At 64.3% G+C, this 20,791-nt stretch overlaps 1 protein-coding gene across 6 annotated transcripts in view; it reads right to left on the reverse strand.

Annotated features, from left to right (window-relative positions):
* Window positions 1–12,312, reverse strand: part of LAMA5 (laminin subunit alpha 5) — a 46,337-nt gene extending 34,025 nt beyond the window's left edge. For 4 of the 6 annotated variants that reach the window (XM_036419995.2, XM_036419994.2, XM_036419993.2 and 1 more), the window contains exons 1-5: window positions 12,011–12,311; window positions 7,399–7,551; window positions 605–722; window positions 340–458; window positions 105–275 (exon numbers count right to left, since the gene is read on the reverse strand). In XM_036419995.2, the coding sequence (XP_036275888.1) occupies window positions 105–275; window positions 340–458; window positions 605–722; window positions 7,399–7,551; window positions 12,011–12,262 (813 nt within the window). In that variant the 5' untranslated portion in view covers window positions 12,263–12,311. Of the gene's footprint in view, window positions 1–104; window positions 276–339; window positions 459–604; window positions 723–7,398; window positions 7,552–12,010 lie in introns of all 6 variants that reach the window. The other 2 variants (XM_045575010.1, XM_036419996.2) reach the window with 2 other exon arrangements.
* Window positions 12,313–20,791: the final 8,479 nt, after the last annotated feature.

Genomic DNA, 20,791 nt, shown 5'->3' on the forward strand with positions numbered 1-20,791 from the left:
ACACCAGCCCGGCCCATCCTCCAGGACCCCCGTCCGGCTCAGACCCGCCCATGTGACCCAGAACCCCGCGACGGGCCCGCTGCGGCCGGCCGGCCGGTGCTCACCCGGCGGGTGACGGTGGGGTCCCGCAGCGCCTTGCCCATGAGGTGGCCCAGCAGCGTGTTGGTGCGCAGGAAGCGCAGGCGGATGTTGGTGGCTTTGGTGAAGTCACGCAGCAGCGGCGAGTGGGAGAAGTTCATGGCCCCCGGGCGCCCGTTCACCAGGGACACCACCACCTGCAGAGGGATGGTCAGGCCGGCCCCGCCCCCCCGCCCCGCCCGCCCGGCCCCGGCCGCCCACCTCGCCGTTCTCCAGGGGCACGATGCGGGAGTACTCGGTGCTGCAGACCACGTCGTCGTCCCGCGTGATGCGCTCCAGCCAGGGCACCCCGAACCGCTCCAGGCAGTCCCTCCGGGAGGCTGCGGTCGGGAAGGGGAGGTGCAGGCTTGGGGAAGGAGCCACCTGCCTCTGGGTGCACCCCAACAGTCCCGACCCACAAGAAGCTGGGTGACAGAGGGGCAGGGCCAGCGGCCAGGCACCCTGCCCGCTGGCCCCGGACACTCACAGGCGAAGAACTGCCAGGGCTGGAAGGTGTGGCCGAAGTCCACGGAGCGCTCCAGCACCCAGAGGTCCGGCCGAGGGGAGTTGGCGAACTTGACGAGCACGTAGGCCACGTGGAACACCTGGGGGAGGGGTGAAGTGACGCCTCCTCCTCCCCAGGGGACACCTGTGCGTTTTCCCGTGAGGGCCAGACACCCGGGGAGAGGGCCAGCCGAACAGAGGAGCCCTGGGCCCGATGACCACCTGTGGCCGCTGAGGCCTACCCGGGGGCACTGCCATTCCTAAGGCTCCCCACCTGGCCCTGGGCCCAGACCTGCCTGCCTCCCACCCCCAGCCGGTCTCCCACGGGGAGGACGCGGCTCCCAGGCGGCTCTGAGGACCAGCGAGCCCTCCCCTCGGCCCCAATGCCAGGGGAACATGGGAGCCGACAGCCACTGTACATGCTGAACTTGGTGGTGTGGGCCCCAAGGGCTCCGCACAGGGTAGCGGGGGACACGAGCACCCCCAGTCTGCGGTCAGGAGGGGGAGGCCCAGAAACGGGCTTGGACACGCTGGTCCACATGCCACACGTGATGAGTGCCCTCCGCCTCCCACACCAGGGCTGCCACAGGGCACCGCCGTGGGCTCTGCGCTGTCCACGGACTCGAGGGTGACGCCACGCCCCCTCCGAGGGCCTGCCCAGCCCAGAGGAGCATCCCCTTTGGGCGTCCACTGGGCTGGATCCCCCCGGGACCAGCGGAGGCGAGCAGGGGTGCCCCCATGGAGGACGGTGCCCCCTCACGGCCCAGCCCGCAGGAGGCACAGGCTGCTAAGAATGCCGGGCCGGGTCCCGGGCAGAGCACGCTGTGCTGAGGGGCCCTCCGGGAAGGCCTGGCTCAGGGACGGCCCCCGTGGAGGCAGGGCCTTTCCGGGCAGGGGCCACGGAGCCTATTCACCATGTCCGGGCTCTGAGGTCATCTTCCCTCCCCCGGAGTGGGGGAGGGTGCGCCCCAGGGGACAGGCCCCGCACCCGCACCCGCAAGCACCTTGGCCAACCCTCAGGCATTCCAGGAAGCCCCAGGGGACCTGGGTGTTGTGAGTCACCAAGGCCCCCAGGGGATTGCAGGCTCCCACCCAGCCTGGGCCCACCCCCGCCTTTCCCTGAGTGAGGCCACCAGGCTGCAGCGTCATGGCCGGCTCTGCCCCTCCCCGCGGCCGGCGGCAGCTGCATTTTTCCCAGCTGAGGGCACTTGCACAAATATTGATGTGAAGACACTGATGGGGCAGGACCGGGCGTCATGGGAACGCCCCCCCACGCCCGTCATGCTGGGCGGCGCTTGGAGGAAGACCCGCCCCTGCCGCTGTCCACCTGGTCAGCTGTCTGTCACACGGGGGGTGGGGGGCCTGGCCCGGCTGGAGGGGAGGAAGGGCGTGAGCCCAGAGCTCTCCCTCCACCTGTCCCCAGCCTGTGCCGCTCCGGAGGCCACACTGGGCATGAGCCCCGAGAGCCCGGCCGCCTGGCCCCCGCCCCGCCCCGCCCGCCCGCCCGCCCACAGGCTCTGCTGCCAGCGCAGGCTGACCTTTCCCGCTGACCTTTCCCGCCGCCGAGCTCTCTGCAGAGGGAAAGAACGTCTTTTAAGCAAAAGCCAAACAGGCCTCCTGAGTTATTTTTAACAATCTGGCTATTTTGGGGCAGGCACGTCTCCAGGACAGCAGCCGGACGGCCTCTCGGTCACTACACCCTGGCCCCCACTCCCGGCCTGACCACAGAGAGACCCCAGGAGGGCATCTGCCCCTCCCCCGTGCCCAATGCCTGCCGGGGCCAGGCCAGAGCAGGAGGCCCAGGGTGGGCTCGAGGCGCTAATGGCCGTGCTGCCTGGGGAGCCACATCCCCTCCTGGGCACAGGAGCAGAGGAAAGAAACACAGGGTCAGGAGTGTGGTGGGATGCCACCTGGCCCTGAGGCAGACAAACGGAAGCAGCAGCCACCTGTCCTGCTGCCACACTCCACTCTGGAGAGCAGAGGCCGTGGGGAGGGGAAGGCCAGCTGGGGGCCAGGCAGAGATTTGGACACCAGGAGGAATGAAGCCTGGAGGGTGCAGAGGGGGCCAGCAGCCTCCTGGGCTCAGCACCTCTGTCACAAGGGCAGGGTGGTGGCTGGAACCCCCCACTGCTAGGTGGTCAGGCCAGCACACCCCGTCTCTGCCCTGGCCCATCTCAGAGCCAGGGATAGCCAGGCCGAGAGGAGAGGGCCCAGCCCCCACGCACCAGGCAGGCTGCGTGAATCACTGGGCAGTCCTGACTCAGCCCGGCCTGCCGGAAGCGGGCTGATTCCTGGGGCCGGGCCAGGGTCCCAGGCGGTGGCCGGGCGGAGGCAGGAAGCCCCTCCTAGACCGGGCGTCCGGGCTAGCTCCCAGGCCAGAGTGAACAGCGGGGCACCCAGGCCTCCTGGATTCCCTGCCCAGGTGCTGGGCCGGCCTTCTGTGCCCCCAGCCAGTCTGCTGAAAGCACCTGGCTCAGCCCCTCGCGTCTGCCCTCGCCCCAGCGTGCCCCCCTCTCCGCAGAGGCCCCTCTGGGAACCTCGATGGAGGTTACCCCACAGCGGGGGCTGCCCGGCCTGGGGCAGGCCCCACCGGGAAAAGAACAGCCGTCCGCTCCAGGAGAGACGGGGAACGGGAAAGTACAACAGGGGAAAGCAGAGGGGACAGCAGAGGCCCGGCCGGCTCTGCGGGAGGACGGGTGCCCAGCGGGGGAACAGGTGCGGAGCAGGCGGGGATCTCAGGGAGCTCCCAGCGGGAGCGCACCGCTGCCGGCGTGGGCCAGGCCTCCGTGTGCTCCCTGCGCCCGCCCCCGCAGGAGCCCGCGGGCCAGGTGGCCGCCCAGCCACAGGAAGTGGAGTTTATCCCGGGGGACCTCAAACACACACAGTTAGTCTGGTGAGCGGCGCTGCTGGAGGTCAGCGAGGGGTTTGTTTAACACAGACGGGCCCTCGCGGGTGGAGCGCCGCCTGGGACCGAAGGCTCAGTTCTGGCCAGCGGCACGTACCTTGATGGCAAGCTCCCCAGGCCCTGGCCCTGGCCCGGGGCGGGCTCTCGTAGGAGGCAGCCAGTCGGTGTGTCCCTCACATCGATGTTTCTCTCTGTCTTTCCCTCTCTCCTCCCTCTCTCTAAAAATCAATGGAAAAATATCCTCGGGTGAGGATTAGCAACAATAAAACCAACCAGCCCTAACCGGTTTGGCTCAGGGGATAGAGCGTCCGCCTGCAGACAGAAAGGTCCCAGGTTCAATTCCGGTCAAGGGCATGTACCTTGGTTGCGGGCACATCCCCGGTAGAGGGTGTGCAGGAGGCAGCTGATCGATGTTTCTCTCTCATCGATGTTTCTATCTCTCTCTTCCTCTCCCTTCCTCTCTCTCTGAAATTCAATAATAATTAAAAAACAAACAGCCAGATGGAAAGCAGGGGCCTTGGGGGGCCCAGTGTGAGGTGGCGGGCCACCTGTGTGCACCTGAGCGAGGCGAGCAGCCAGGCGCGGTGTGCGGGCGCTGAGGGCGCGGCAGCGCAGAGGCACCAGGCAGGGAAGGGCTGTGTCAGCTAAAGGCCATGCAGGGCAGGGTTTCACCGGTTCTCACAAGGAGAGGCGCCTCCCCATGGCCCTCCCCAGGGAGCCAGCTCAAGGGGCTGAGTCCAGTCCAGGCCCCACACCTGTCCTGGCTGCTGGGCTCAGTAACCAGAGCCTGGCCAGCCTCGGCCGAACTTCCTGCCACTCCCCTGGAATAACCCCGCTGGGGAGCCAGCCAGCAGGCATGTGGGGACCAGGCGGCCGCACAGGGAGCCCTGAGCCGCCAGCCTGCGCGCGAAGCGCCTGGAAATGGGTCCAGCCACAGGAGCTGTGTGCAAGGGCCTTTGCTCAGGCACAAAGGCCCTAACGCAGGTGCCCAGGGCCCTCACCGCCTGCACAGAGGAGGAAACTGAGGCCCGGACACCAGATGAGGTCTTGGTCTTTCCACACCGGTGCCCAGGGCAGCCTCACCGGAGCTCTGCTCCTCAGCAAACCCATCTGATGTCCTGTCCCCCAGCGAGGGCACAGCCCGGCTCAGCGGTCCTCACCTGGCTCTGGGGAATGGGGGCTGTAGCCACAGGTGAGAGCCACCAGGGAGCTGACTGGACAGGGAGGACACTCCCTGGGCCTCAACTCACCTGCCAGGTGACTGGGCACAGGGCTTGAGACCCCATGGCGGAATCCCTGGCAGGGGCAGAGCACCGGGGTCAGGACCAGCCTGGCCGTGTGGCCTGAGCCCAGGAGGTCAGAAACAGCGCCTGCCCTGCGCTGGGTCCAGAGAAGGGGGAGCCCGAGGCCATAGGAGGGCCCACAGGAGAGACGGAGACAAGCAAGAACCCGTGGCCCCTGGGAGGACCCTAGGCAGTCACACCATGTGCCGGGCCCCACCTGGAGGCTGGTGCTGAGGGCTCTCCGGCCTGAGGGTTCCTGGCAGAGATCCATGCAGGGGGCGGGCCAGGTCCCGAGGCCTGAGCCCCTCCACCCCTCCCGGCCAGGACCCGGCTCCTGGGACCTGTTGCTCCATCGGCCGCGGGCAGGAAGAGGGTCCCACAGCCCCCACATGCGAAAGGTCAGAAGGGGACGCGACAGACACTGAGGGAGGGCGGGCGGCCGCCGGGCGGAGGAGGGGCTGATTCAGCCACGGCCTTCCTCAGCCTCCCCGAGCAGGAAGGCTCCTGATGCCCAGGCTGCCACCCCACCCCCTTTCCAGGGCATCCGCTCCAGATCCCAGAACAAAGGCAGCTGGCCGCCTGCCAGCGGAGTGCCCGGCCCCGCTGCCCACTCAGCCCCACTTCCTGTAGGAAGCCCAGCCCCGCCTGGACCCTCGCCTCCAAGGATTACCCAAAGGGGGAGTAACTTGGTTAGCTCAGCCGGGGCCCCTCCCACCCAGCCTGTCTCTCATCTGCGCCAGGGAATGTGCTTGGGGGTTCTGCCCTGGGGACCCCTCAATCTGACGGTGGGCACCAGGTGCTCAGATCTGGGTAGACCTGGAGGCACAGGGTCACTGTGAGGCCGAGGCCCGCCGGCACCTCCAGGCGCCTCCCGGTGCTTCGGCCCCAGAGTCCTCGCTCCCAGCCCTACGTGGGCTCCTCTGCCCAGACCGGTGCCGAGGGCAGAATGCAGTCTGCGCCCCAACCCCAGCAGGTGGCACCCCAAAGAGCCAGTCACTGCTTGTGGCTCAGGGAGGAGGGCCATGAGCCCCGCTTCCCGTTCCCCCCAGAATCCCGCCTCTCGCCCATGGAGGGAGCCTGGGTCCATCGCCCACCCCACCCCAAAGCACCCTGGTGAGCAGTCCCTGGCCCTGCCATCCCCAGCAAGGCTGGCAGCCTGGGCCAGACCGAGACCGGGCTGGTGGCTCCTGGGCAGCAGGGACTGGGGTGGGGGGAGGCTAGGTGGATGAGGAGAGGAAGGAGAGGGAGAGGAGGGACCCAGGGCAGGGAGACGGGGGGGGGGGGGGGGGGGGCGCACGCTGACCCTCTCCCTGGCCCCGGACCGTCCGCAGGGCAGAGGAGCTGCCTGCCACCGCCGGGCTCCGGCGGCACGGAGCCCAGGGGGCAGGGACCCCGCGAGCGCCTCCCCAGCCCCACACGGCACCTCGCTGCGGGCACTGTGCCACCTGCTCTGAGGCCACTCTGGGGTTGCCATGGAGACTGGGCCATCGGCCCTCGCCCCTCCCCCAGCCTGGCCAGGCCTGTCCCACGGGGAGGGGCAGAAGAGGAGCAGGAGGAGCGGCGAGAACCCACCAGCTCAGCACAAGTTCCCCCTGACGGACCCGCAGCGCCCCGGCCAGCCCAGGCCAGGCACCGGCACCGGCCCTGGGCCTGATGAGGGGCAGCTTCTCCCCAGTCGCCCCCAGCCCCCTTCCCCAGGGCATCGCAGCCAATCCAGAGCCCCCACATTTCAGGCCACCTGTTAGAACCGAAACCCATTCCCCTCACCGCCTACCAACCACTAGGCCAGGCCTGTAGACCTCCAGGGAGGTGCCCAACACTGTACCCCGAACCTGCCCCTGGGTCTGCCCTCCCGGTCAGCTCAGGGGAGACACTGGGCCACCTTCCTCAGACCCTCAGGGTCGCAGCAGCCGCAGGAGGAGGCGTGGCCACGGGCAGGCGCACTGGGTCACGTGGCTGGACTCCAGCTTTTAGGCCTGACCCTTCCCTGCCTCCGGGGCGCGGTCTGGCAAGATCAACCTTGTCACCCCAACTCCAGGCAGGCCTGGCCTCACCTACTCGCCCCCACCCCAGCCCAGGAGGCGAGGGGATTGCTAGCCCACTTCCCAGGCCAGGCACCTGGGCAAAGTCACACAGTACCAGGACACACCCTGGACCCGAGTCTGACCCGGCAGGGCCCACCAAGGAGACTCTCGTCTCTGGAAAATGCCGGCCCCACCCTCCTGGCTGCACAGGCCCCGGAGCAGGGAGCAGGCACACCTGACCCCGGGCGGGCGCCGGCAGCACAGGTATCCCAGGAATGTCCACTTCCACCGGCCTCCCCCGCATTCCTGGGCCCCTCCCACACCAGCAAGCTGGAGCCTGGCTCCCGGCAGAACGCACACCAGGCCTAGCGTTTGCCGCCGCCATGCTGGACCCTTAGCACCCCACTCCACCCCACAGGGATGTGGAGAGAACACGCGAGGTGCCTGCGGCTACACCTGTGTCTGTGCTGGGCCCGCCCCAGGAGGTCTGGCTGGCCGGTGCACTCCGGTGGGACCCGGGTCAGAACCGCAGAGGCGAGGGCTGTGACAGACAAAGGAGCCCTACCTGGCCCAGGTCCAGGGTGACGTTGACCTCATTGTACTCCAGGCCGCGGGACAGCGGGGGGCTCTGCCACCAGCGCTCCGTGCCGTCCACGGCGTTGCTCACGGGGTGTGCCTTGTTGCTGTTGGCGGCTGTGCAGATGTCGCAGTACTGGCCCTGGGGGGACGGAGCTGTCAGAGGCGGAGAAGGGCCGGGACTGCTCGTCCCCTCCACTCACTCCTCCACCATCACAGCCAACATCCAACCTGAGGCCCCGTCCACCATTCACTCACTCCCTGTGTCTACTGCCTCCTTCACTCAGTGAGAGGTGGCCACATCCCTTATGGAGAGACCAAGGTGGGGAAGGAGAGGGGCGCCCAGCCCATTTATTTGTTTGTTTAAATATTTTTATGGATTTCACAGAGGAAGGGAGGGGACAGAGAGATAGAAACACCAATGATGAAAGAGAATCATTGATCGGCTGCCTCCTGCACACCCCACACTGAGGATCGAGCCTGCAACCGGGCCTGGGTCCTGACCGGGAATCAACATGACCTCCTGGTTCATAAATCGATGCTCAAGCACTGAGCCACGTGTGCTTGATTTTGTTAGAGAGGACGGGAGAGAGAGAGAAAGGCATCGATCAATTGCCTCCCATACACATCCTGACAGGAAACCACACCAGCAACCTTTTGGTGCACGGGATAACACTCAAACAACTGAGCCACACTGGCCAGGCAGGGACACCCACTTTAGATGGGAAAATCAAGGTGGGCTTCTCTGAGGAGGTGGCATACACCATAAGGCGGTGTGTGATCCGGCAGAGGGACTGCCCGCAAAAAGACCCTGGGGCAGGAAGAACCACTGAGTAAAGAGGGAGAAAGCCAGAGAGCTGGAGTGTCCCGGAGGCAGGGGGCCAGGGGCCAGGGGCACTAAGACAGCCAGACCCCCTCCCCGCCTCCCAATGGCGTGTCTCCCACACACCCGCCAGGCTTCACCGAGAGCCATCTGGATTAGGGTCTCCAGAGAGACAGAGCCAAGCCATTCCAGTGGCCTGTGCAGACAGGCCCAGAGTGGAGGCATGCGGGCAGCCAGCAGGCAGGGCCTGGACCTCCTGGCTCTGCTGCTTCTGAGCGCTGGGCCCTGGCCAAGGCAGGACAGCTGCTAAGCCTCAGTGTCCCCATCCGAAGAGTGGGGGTAATGCTGGCATCTGCCTCAGCTGTCCCTGGATTAATGATCCCACCCAGGCCTGGCAGCTGCTTCCATCACAGTCCAGACACCTGCCAGGGGCCTGTGCCCTGGGGGACAGAGGGCTCCCAGCCTCCTGGCCTGCTGTCCCTAACGTGGAGGAGCAGGTGCTCAGAACCTGGGGTGGGGTGGGGTGGGGGCAGGGCTGGGCCCTGGCCACTGGCCCAGTGGAGCCCAGCCCTCCAGTTCCCGCTCCCGCTTTCTCTCCCCCTCCCCCTCCCTTTCCCCCTCCTGCCACCCCGAGGAAACCAGACCTGCCATCCCTCCGCACACACAAAGAAAGCCCTCGGGGACCTGGCAGTGATTGAGGCCAGAGTCTGGGAAAGGCAGACACTACCCCCTCAGCCTCCCAGGGGGCCAGGCCTCATTGGAGGAGTTGGAAGTGGGCGTGTGGAATGCCCCACCCCCACTCCCAGGCCCCACACGCGCACTGCACCCCCCTCCCCTGGATGGGCCGCCCTGGCTCCTTCCGGGCACCTGGGAGGCAGCAGAGTGGGCTTCTGGGTCCTGGTGCTTTGAGTCCCCCATCTCACACCTTGCTCCTGCCTGGGGCCTTTGCACTCTGACCTCCTGTCCTCCATTTCAGCTCAGATGTCACCTCCTTAACAGTGCCCCCCCAGATCTAGCAGACCACCCAGCATGCTGACCCCCCTCTGCCCCCCGCTCTGCTCCCCCAGACATCACCTTGCTTTTTCATCCTCCCTCCAGACCTGGAACGTCTGGCTGTTAGTGAGTCTGTTTACGCCTCTCCGGGGCTGCCAGCTGGGGGTGCGGGCTGCCACACCGCGGGCACAGAGCCGCGAGGACACAGAGAAGTGGCGTGAGCCAGGGGGACCGTATGCCGGGCTCGGATGGTGAACCTGGGCTAGAACCTGGAGCTCTGGCTCCCGGGCCTGTGGGAGCTCTTGGGCGAACAGAGGAGGGCTTCAAGGGTGTCGCCAGCAGTGCTGTGCACATGGGTGCAGGCTGTCAGGGACCTGGTGGCGGGAGGTTTCTCGGAGGAGGGGGGCAGGCGTGTGGCTGGGATGGCGGCGTTCCAGAGAAGGCTGCCTGTGTTAGAGCCTCCCGCTGTGAGCCCGTGTGGCTGGGTGCGGGGGCTCCGGCCAGGCCCCTGCGGACAGTCTGGAGGCGACCCTATAGTCCTCCCTGTGCCTGGCCGCCCGCAGCGGGCAGGGACGCAGTTCCCTCCACACCTTGGTGCGGAGGCTCCTGCTGGGAGCGGAGTGCGGAAACAGGGAGAGGCCATAAGAACTTCCCCTCCCGGTGAGTCACTGCCAGTGGCCTAGCCCCCCACTGGCCTCCGGGGCCTGGGGCCAGTCCTGAGCTCCTCCCATGCCCACCTGGTGCTGGAAGGGCTGCCCGCAGGGACCGCCTCGCCAGCAGGGCTCCCCCTGCTTTGGCCCCGCCAGCTTCTGTCCTGTCTCCTCCAGGGGGTCCCCTGGGAGCTGGGAGCCTGCAGCCCAGGGCCCCATGCCCTCTGTGACCTCCCCCACGTGGCACAAGGCCGGGCTCTCTGGATGGAGAGAAGGTGGGCTTTATCTCCTGGCACCTCTGCGACCCGATCGGAGACCAGGGCACTGAGCAGACCCCCGCCCCCAGAGAGAGGAGGCGGTGCTGGGCCGTCCAGGGACTTGTCTAAAGTCCCATGGCTGTTCAGCTCGTGTCCTGCTGGCCTTCCTACCATGCCTCACCCCAGCGGCCTCGGAGCAGGTCCCACCCCGAGTGCCGCCGGCTTCGGGGGCAAGCTTCGGCCTCTCTTGCCAGACCGTGGACCAGGCAAGCAGGCTGACACTTCTCACTCAGGCCAGCTCCGTCCCCTAACACCGGGGCTGCCACTGGTGCCAAGTGGTCACTGTGACAAATGGCTTCCCAGCCTCCAAGTGGAGGGAAAGGGCACCCTCACCCCATGCCCATCTTACAGACGAGGGGACTCAGGGTCCGGGAGGAAAACCACGCAACTAAGGAGAGGCAGGGGAGAGGGGCTTTGAGCTCTGCTCCAGGCTCTCCTTTCCCTCCTCAGGAGTCTGCCACCTGGGCCAGGCAGCATGGGTGGGGAGGAGTGGTCTGGGGTTCAGAGGAAGCCAGGAGTGTCCACTACTTGAGTGGCGGAATCTCAGCTGAGCAGTGAGGCGCAGTGGGGGCTGGCCAGCCCCGCTGGGGCAGCTTTGGAAACCCCCTACAAGTTCCTTCCCCGGAGCCAGCCCCTTTGGCGTCAACCAGATGTGCCAGGGACTCCTCACTGCTCACCCCGCCAGGTCAGAGCTGTGAGGCTTCCACAGGTTCTGCGCCTTTTCAGGCCTCAGTTTCCCCACTGGAAATGTGAGCATGAGACCTCCCAGCTCTGCTGTGCGGGGCTTAGAGGAGAGCATGCAGGTAATGGGCGTCTGAGGGAGGCAGCACTCCGCCAAGAATGGCTCTGCCACACAGGTCCCCCAGCTCCTCCCTCACTGAGGGCCAGGGCGGGCCGAAGGGGAGGGCGGGAAGCGGAAGGCGGGCAGTGAAGGCTCCTTCATCACCCTCCCCAGCTACCCAACCATCCGACTACCTTCCTGCCCTCCTCCAGCCTCTCCCATCAGGGAGGAGGTGGCCTGGACCTCCTCCGGCCCTGGGGACCCCAAACTCTCCTGAAGGTTCCTCAGAAATGGAAAGGTGGGCCCACACAGGGTGTCAGGGACCCCTAGAGCAGACCCTACCTGCTTCCCCAAGGCCCCCCAGGAGCTCACAGGACCCCAGCCCTGGGGGCCTTGGCAGCCTGCCTCCCTGGGAAAGAGCGTGTTACCATGTGTGGGCACCTGACCCAACTCCCACCTGCAGGCTCCTGGCGTGGGAGGGGCCCTGCCCAGGGTCTTCGCCCTGAGGACTTGGCCACCTGGGGGCAGAGGTGCCGCTCTGACGGCGCTCCCCGTCCCCACCCCGTCAGAGACCCAGCTGTTTGCCACCTCCTCCACCCAGGTCCCCGCCAAGCCCCAGACACCCCAGCAGGGATGGCTTTCACTTTCCAGCGAGCGGGGAAACCTCCGGGGTCTGGTCCCTCCCGCCGTCCCAGTCCCATCCGGACGCCACAGCAAGTTCCAGCTCGTCCCGGGGAAGGCGGATCGGTCCGCCCCTCCGCACAGGCGGCGCCGCTCCCACCTCGCCCGCACCCCGGCCTCGGGCGCCAAGGTCTGGGCACCAGCCGCCCCCTTCGCCCCGCCGTCGGCGGCGTCCCGCCTTCCGGGGGCGGGGGCGACGGGAGCACGCAGGTCCCGGCACAGCCTGAACGGCGAGCGGGGGTCCCGTCTGTTCTCCGAAATGTGGAGCCGCAGAGCCGAGCCGGGGCGGGTCAGCCCGGAGTCGCAGAGCCCGAGCCCGGCGCACCCCCCGCGGCCACCCGCCGGCCCGCGCCCACCTGGATGGTCTGGCTGGGGTCCCCGCCGGCCACGGGGCCCCCCACCAGCTTGCAGTAGAGGTCCTCGGTGGGGCGTGGGGCGCCGCGCGCCGGGGCCTCCTCGCCGCAGGTGGCGGAGGCGGCGATGCGGGCGCCCTCGGCCAGGTTGAAGTAGGGCGGGTGCAGGCTGAGGTCGCCGGCCGCCCGCGCCGCGCCCAGCACGGCCAGCGCGGCCAGCAGCAGCGGCGGCGGCACGGGGCGCCACCTCGCCATCTCCAGCTCCGGGCGCTCTCCGCACTGCGCGCCCGGGAGCCCTGGGTGTGCGCGGGGCCGCTCGCTCCGCCCGGACGCCAGGCCCCGCCCCGCCCGCCCGGGCGCCGGAGCCCCGCGCCCCGGGGACGGGAGGGGGGAGGGGCGGCCTTAACCCTTCCGGACCCGGCGGCCGCCTCCGGAAGGGGCACCTGCTGGCCCCGGGCCAGGCCGTGGGGACCCCGAGAGGCCCGGCCCCCCCGGGCAGGGCTTGGGTCCCAGGCGACAACCCGCGGCCCGCGACGCCCGGTCCGCCGCGCCCACCCGGCTTCCCAGCCCGGAGCCTCCGCTCTTTGTTTCCGCACCTTCGGCCCCTCGCGGCCCGGTGCCGGCGGCTCGGGCTCCTGCCGGGCGGCCGCACCGTCCCGCACCGCCCGCTCCAGCCGCGGCGTCTGTCCTTCCAGGACGCAGCGCGTCCCCGCCCGCACCCCAGACCACGCAGCGGCCCCAGCGACGGCCATACGTCTGTTTGGCTACACACACACACACACACACACACACACACACACACACCCAGTTGGACGGGTGCCCTCCGGAGACCCCCACAAAGCCGCCCCCTCTCCCAAGGCCGGTTTTCAGCTTTATTTCCCTCACAATGTCCCATGTCGTCCTCATCTGCAGGTGTGCGGGAAGGAGCACTCTGCTCCTGCGCGGCCGGGTGTCCATGTGCGCGGCCGGTGTCCGTGTGCGGGGCCATGTTGGGGCCCTGGAGGGAATCCCATTGGCAGAGGGACAGAGGAACCCCCATGGCAGACCCCATGCTTCCCCCGCCCCCGCCCCCGCGGTTTGGGAAAAGCATATGAAACAGGGAGATGGATCCGGAGGGACTGGACTTGGCACCCACGCAAACCGTGAAGGAAGCATGTTCAGGGCCTGGTGGATGCCAGGAAGCCCGGAGCACACGTATGAGCACCTGCTGTGCGGGTGGGGGCGTGTGAACCTCCCTGTGCCCGGCGGTGCCTGTGCTTGGGGCAATGTGGACCTAGACTCGGTGGGCCAGGCTGAACCCTCCTGCTCAGGGCTGCCCCTGTACAGGGAGGACACCCAGGAGACTGACAAAGCCTAGAGGCCAGGCTGGGATTCTGTCCCCGCTGTTTCTACATGAGGAGGCTCTGACCCAATCAGCCTCCAGGGAAACCCAAGGGGGGGCTGGCAGCTCCCCGGTTCTCTGAGCCAGCCAGCGGGTTCTGTCCCATGTGAGACCTCTGGACAGTCCTGGGGGCCAGGTGAGTTCGTGGGGCCACATCCTGCTGTCCTGGTGGGGGTCCTGCCCCCTCCCCAGTTTGCACCACCTTTAGCATCTTCCTGGCTGCCCCACCCCCTCAAATCCTGAGTCTGTAGGTAGGGGCTGGGCGGCCCCTTCTCTCCATTAGGAGTTGAAAAACAGGCAGCGGGAATGCCCCTCCCGCCCCTCTCCCTCTCCAACTTGTTCATTCTGTAACTTCACCGTCCTTCCACCTGGGGCGGCCGGCTCAGAGGGTGGGCAGGAGACCTGGAGGAATCTGGCGGCACCGGACAGGCCTGCTCAGGGTAATTTATGGTCCCTTGCGAAGGACAGCTGCCTCCAGGCACAGCTTCCCCCTCCCTCTCCTCCCCTCCCCCCCTCACAAACACCACAGCCATACACTCCTGCCCCCAGCACCCCCATGGTAGCTGGGAGTCGGGGGCTAGAGGCTGGGATCTCCCCCTGATCTAGGTAAGCTTCCCGATTTCCCTGGAGGGACCAGTGAGCAGAGGTGGTGGGTGGGCTCCCTCTGAACCCCCTGGGGGCCAGGTCTCCGCCCACCGCCCCAGACAGAGCAGGAGGGGCAGGCGAGGAGAATGTGCTGAGTCCGCCCTAGCACCGCTGGAGGAGGTTCTTCACAGCTGCCAGGGAGCAACTGACGGCTGGTGGGAGGTGGGGCGGCGAGATGTGGTGCCCACTCTGCCTGTGTCTGTGCCCAGCCAGGGAGGGGACAGCGTGGAGGATGGGGGCATTGAGGGGAGAGGAACTGGCCCCCTATCACCCTGCTGCCCATGTCCTCCCCAGGGGCCCAGCGAGTGTGTCCTGCCTTCCTCAGACTCTGGCCGCAGGCACCTTTCCCATGTAAAGACGGGAAAACGAGGCCAAAGGTCCAGAGAGAGCCAAGAACACAAAGTCAGCCGCTCACTGCCTTCCCAGGTCCCTGGGCGCCTCCCAACCAGGTAGCCCAGCGTTCTGTCCTGAATGTCCAGCAGGGCACACCCAGTCCTGGTGCCTCGAGTCCTGACTTCCTCCCCCTGCCCACTGCAATGGCCCTGCTGCCCCAGGAGCCCTGCTGCTCATCTGCAGGGCAAGTGTGGGACCTGCCAGCCAAGCCGGCACCCTGCTCAGCCAGAGGCTCTCCGGGAAGCAGTCGCATGGGGTGCCCACTTGCTCCGCACACAGGTCCTTGTGCTCACAATGACTGACAGGTGGCTGTGCGGGCCTCCAGGCCCCGGGCCCCAGCCGTCCCTGGGCCCTGCCCCCTCGAGAGGGCCATGCAGTGTGGCGTGAGGAGGGAGCCCAGGCTTCCTGGCCTGTGTTTGTCTCTGGGGAAGGGGGCGAGGGAGCTAGTGCTGTGGTTTGAAGTGGTGTGGCCGCCCTTCCTGGTGCCCTGCCAGGGAAGCCAGCAGGCAAGTGCGTCTGTGGGCATGGACAGGAAGCAGGTGCCCCCGGGCTGGTTGGGAGGCTGGCGGCTGAAGTTCCAGGCGTGGAGGACCACATTACCGGGCCAGTGAGCACTCACAGCTGGAAGCAGCCTCATCAGGAGGTCATGTCAGACTCAAAAGCTAAGACGGGCCAAATAAAGAAGGTTTAAGTTTATGTGGCTGCAAAAAAACCAAAAGCTTCAATTTTTATAGAAACATAGGTTTATTTCTATAGAGACATGCTGAATACAAAGGGCTAAATAAATGAGTCATATATATAAAACCCTAATATGTAAATAGGCCAAATGGCAAGACAATCGAACAACCAAACAGTCGGTCGCTATGACATGTGTGCGCTAACAGAACATGGCAGGTATTGGCAACAGGCGGCACAGCGTGGAACATGGCGGCATTGGCCGTGGCGGGATGGTGGAGCAGGTGAGCGGGGACACCAGTTGCTGTCATCCGGGCGAGCCCCTGGCATTTACTGAAAATTCTTTGTCCCCGCACTGCGGTCCCACCTCTCGCACCTGTTGCTGGTACTGGGGCTGCCACTCGCACAAGCTGCCAGTGCCCAGCCTCGGTCCCAATTGCTTGGCACCGTCAGTGGGTGCAGCAAAGGCTGCCAGCCCTGATCACCCCTCAGGGCTTCTCCACCTCCTCCTGCTCCTGAAGGGCGATCACTTGGTGCCCTCAGTGGGTGTGAGCAGAGGGGTGGGGAAGGGGGGCTACTGGCCCCAATCATCCCTGAGGCTTTCTCCACCTTCCCCTGCTCCTGAGGGCGATCAGAGCAGCGTGCCCGCTGCTGGCACCAGCCCCTATCACTCCGCACTGTCAAAGGGTGCAAGCAGGGACCGCTCTGTCAGCGCTTGGGAGCAGGGGTAGTAGGAGTGAGGCTGCCAGCAGACAGGAGACCAGGCCATGTGCCCACTGGAGCCTCATGGCCCACAGTTCCTTTCAAGGTGCACAAATTCATGCACTGGGCCCCTGATCATTAACATAAAATAATAGAACAGCCCTAACCGGTTTGACTCAGTGGGTAGCACATCAGCTGTGGACTCAAGGGTCCCAGGTTCGATTCCAGTCAAGAACATGTATCTCGGTGGTGGGCACATCCCCAGTAGGGGGTGTGCGGGAGGTGGCTGATTGATGTTTCTCTCTCATCGATGTTTCTTTCTTTCTTTCTTTTTTTTTTTTTTTTTTTAAATATATTTTATTGATTTTTACAGAGAGGAAGGGAGAGAGATAGAGAGCTAGAATCGAACCCAGGACCTTTCAGTCCGCAGACCGACGCTCTACCACTGAGCCAAACTGGTTTCGGCTCTCTCTCATCCATGTCTCTAACTCTATCCCTCTCTCTTCCTCTCTGTAAAAAATCAATAAAATATATTTTTAAAAAGTAATAATAGAACAGGGACTCTTCCCCCCTCCCGCATGGGAGTCTGTACTTGTTCTTTAGTAAATTTCCACTTTTGCTATAAAAAAAAAAATAATAGAACATTTTAATACAAATTAATATTTTTTCTTGATTGTTAACTTACCAGACACTGAATAACTGCACAAATTAATAAGGGTAACACAAATAAACCTACAATATTTTTCTTGTTCTCTGAAAGCAAAATACTTCCTGTTAGGCACACCAAAGAAGTCAGTACAAGACTAATGACGTGGTAATCGCTGCTAAAATATTCACTGCTGGTATTAGTGGAGGGAAATGGTGCGCCTACACGTAAGGGAAATGAATGCAACATGATTATAGTCATCAGTCATTAGTGAACATTGTAGTTATTAATAATTATATATAACAGGATATGGTAAAAATTATGTTATGAAATTTTTATTAAAACACTTCTTACATACCGTTATATGGCTGGGCCGCAGAAATGCTCGTTGGGGGCGGATGCAGCCCGCGGGCCGCAGGTCTGACCCAGCAGGATGGGGGCACTCCCGCTCTGTTAGCCGCTGCTGAGCTGGAGCCTCCCACGGCCCTCGGCTGGGACTCGAGGCTGGGACCAGTGGGCAGAGGGCAGGCCTTGAGGAATGGAGACCTAGACCTGAGGACCAGTAGGAGGCCCAGAGCAGCCTGGACCCCTCCCCAGGCCAGGTACCCCTACCCTTGTGGTCTGCCACCCACCTCCCTACCCGAGGGCTACTGCCTCAGAGGAAGGGGTCCAGGGAGAGCCTGCGTCCTTAGCAGGAGGACGGTTGGGAACAGGCCCCTTGCTGCTCTGGAAGGAGTCCTGCCTTCCCCACCCTGCTGCTGTCGGGACTAGGCCACCTGTGCGCATGAGGTCCCGGGAAACCTCAGAGGCCACCAGGTCACCAAGGAACAGACAGGTTTAACTCACACAGTGACCGGCCACAGCCCCTCCTCTGGGAGCCTTGTGACCTCTGTCCCCGAGCTTCAGCACCCTGGTGGGGGGAGGGGCACAGACAGGCTTAGGTGTGCTCCGGAGCCAGAGGCCTGAGCTAGCATCCCTCTCCGCAGAGATTCCCCAAAGCTGCCTTCCTGACTTGGCTCACCGTCCCAGCAGGATCCTGCCGGGCAGGCCGGCCCCGCGAGCGCCCAGGATACTCAGGAACATGGGGCCCCGGCTCAATGGGGTGATCAGCCTGATGTCAATGCAGACAGCAGTCCAGAGGCCAGGCTTCCGCTTGGACGCCCCCTCCCACGGCTCAGTGTCTCCCTCCCAGGCTGAGTGTGGGAGAGCCCCCTCCCCCAGCTGACACTGGACCGTGGATCTGTGAAGACGGGAGAAGTCAGAAGTCGCCGTTGTCAGGCTGCCCCGGTGGACTGGAACCCTTCCGATAACAGCTCCACCGGCTGAGTGCCTGCTGGGCCGGCCTGCCTCCCCCAGGCAGCGGGGCTCCTGTTTGGCCTCGGATGAAAGCCAGGCCTTGGCTGCCGCCCAGCACTGCCCCCACTCTGGTCAGCCCTGCCTGAGGATCCTCGGTCCTGGGCCTGGTTCCCTCCGCCCTGAACACAATGGAGCCCCGCCCCCCCTTGACGTAAGAAACGTCCAAACCTGTAGCGAATTTTTACGAGATTTGTTTGAGCCAAACACGACATTGCCAGGAGGCAAGATCTCAAATGCTTCCCAGAAATGACAGCTTTCCAGCTTCTTTTATGCACGTGAATGAAGGAAGAGACGTCAGGGACTTGAGTGGAGGTGGGAGTCCTGCGGGTGGGAGCACAGGGTAGCTCGGAGCATGTGCTGTGTGTCAGGAGGGTCAGAGGCACATTTCAGAGGTGTGTGAGCCCGGATGCACAGACAATGGACAGGGCCCGGTCAGGCAAAGAGGTGCGTTTTCTGCCTGGGGCGGAGGAGCCGATGGGCCACACCTGCCCCTTTAGGGGCTTGTGATCAGCTCACCGTGTAACTTTCTGGGAACCTTTTGGTCCAACCCCTAGGTCTGGCCACCTCCCCTCTCCCTGCCCCCGTCCTGGCCCTCCAGGCATCTCCCCGGAGAGCCCACCTCAGGCCCTCCTCTGCAAGTGCAAAGGGCTGGTCCAGCAACAGGCAGGCCCCTCTTAGGACCCAGCCGCATACACCTCCCTGGAGGGGGCGCATCAGGCACCTCCCAGCACTGTACTGGGCTGTGAAGTTGGGAGTCCAGGCCTCCTGGTTCCACATCCCCCGTACGTCGCTTTGTGTCCACACCAGCACCCCACCTCATCCTTGCTGCCCTCCCGATCCATAGCCCGGCCCTGCAGGGAACAGGCGTGGTGAGGTCTCTCCAAAGCCCCAGCCCCAGGCCTGGCCTGCCCACCCCCTCCTCACAGGGCTGAGCTCCTGAGGTGCCTTCCCACGCCTGGTCCTTGTAGGCCTGGCCAAGCTCTGGTTCCCGTGGGGGCAGGGTGAGGGCTCTGCAGCCTTCCCAGGAGGTGCCCACAGACGGCCTTATATGGCCAGGAGGGCTCCAAGCCCAGCAAGAATCTGATCTCGGGAAGGGCAGGGATAGGATGGGCTGGCTGTGGGTGAGCGATGCCTGGATTGCCGGGATCAGCCCCCAACCCCAGCCTCCCGTCCTCAGTGCCTTCAGGGGCCAGACTTTGGATCTGCAGCTCCCAGACCTGACCCTGCTGGGGCTGCCATGGTCATAGCTGCAATCTGAGGTCAGCCTGCCCCTTCCGGCACCACACAAACCACACAAATGCCCAGCAGGTGTGGTCTCCTGCCCACCACTGGCCTGGGTTCAGCGGCTGGGCCGTGCCTCGACCAGCCAGGCCACTTGCCCTCAGCAAGTCGCCTCCCTCCTGGGCCTGCCTGGCCTTGGCTGCTTCCTCCGAGCAGCATCAGACAGCTGGCCCGGGGATCTGCTCCCCACAGCACACTGCCCGGGCCCTCCCCCTCCCAAACCCACCCCCTTCCCTCCCTCTCTTCACTGCTCTGTCTCTGTCTCACCCTTTCTAGTCTCTCATTCTCTCCCTGTCTCTGTCTCTATCTGTGTCTGTCTCTCCCAGCAGCTGCCCTAGATTAGCCCAGCTCAGCCACTCCCACCCCAAGTCTGGCCTCTGAGTGCCTGTGTATTCCTGGGCATTTGGAGAAGGGCTTGTTCCTGATGAGGGGCAGCAGCCTGGTCACAGAGCCACTTCCTGCCAGGCGTGCCCACCTGCCCGCTGGGGAGCTCTGGCCGCAGGTCTTTGGCTCCTGGGTACGTGCCCAGAAGAGGCGTGACTGAGAGTCCACAACTTATATGTGACTGTCCGTGGCTGTGATGCTTCTGACCATGCAGCAGGTCCATGGGGCTGGGCTGGCCTGGAAGCATCCAGCTCAATTGAGCTGGTAGGAGAGGGTGGGCCAGGTGGCCTCCTTCCTGCCCTTGAGGAGGAGTGGAGACTCAGCTCCAGGCCTCTGTTTGCCTCAAGTTTCAACATTTACAAAACATTGGCCTAGGCTCTTCTGGAGACACTCCCCGGGGGAGTATAAACAGTGGCTCAGAGGCTGGTTATCTAAAAAACCGTTGAAACCTGTCAAGAATTTTTGTGAGTTTACTTGAGCCAAACTGTTGACATGCTGGGAAGCAGAACCTCAACAATTTGAGCTAATGCTCCGGAGAATGGCGGGTTACATCTGTATTTATACATTGCTTGCCATCAGAGGAGGGACATAAGTGGGTTACATGGAATCCATTGGTGATGGATTAAGAAGGTGGAAGAAAGCAAAGTGGTGGAAAACCCCTGGGATTGGACAAAAAGCAAAATGACGAACTCGTACTTAGGTGGTCAAGAACAATTAACATGATAACGAAGGATTTTGTGGTCTCTATCCTGGAGCCCAGGCACATTAGGTTGTGCCTCAAGGGCTTCAGAAAAAGGGAAGTCACAAGCTACCCAGACATCTCCAGGGTGTGTATCACAGAGGCAAAGACACATGGGCTCACTTAAGGTGAAGATACCCACCTTGTGAGTGAAGATACCCACCTAGGACATAACTGCCCACCATCACTGTGTTTAGTTAAAGTTTAATTTCAGACCATCCTTTGTGGTGACTTTAGGTCTCTGAGTTTGCAAGACCGCCACACAGGCCTCCCCTGAGCTTGTCGAGTTTGCATGTGGCCCCTTTTGTCCACAGGCTCCTCCAGGCCCCTCCGGGCACCAGTTGGGGGGCTCTGGGGTCTAACGCTGAGAGTTCCCAGCTCCCTGGGCTTGGCCTTGCCCTGGGATGTTCCTCCCTGGGCCCCAGGCAAACGAGCTATTTTCCTGATTCGCCTCCACCATCCATGTTTGGCCCTTTGGCCAATTTCACCATGCCAGACAGCCGGCTCCCTCGGGCCTGGGCTAGGCCAGTGCTAACGGGCACCCCTAATGTCATGCTCACAGCCCGAGGACCCGAGCTGTGA

This window comes from Pipistrellus kuhlii, unplaced genomic scaffold (assembly GCF_014108245.1).
Source record: "Pipistrellus kuhlii isolate mPipKuh1 unplaced genomic scaffold, mPipKuh1.p scaffold_m20_p_60, whole genome shotgun sequence".
Lineage (NCBI taxonomy): Eukaryota > Metazoa > Chordata > Mammalia > Chiroptera > Vespertilionidae > Pipistrellus > Pipistrellus kuhlii.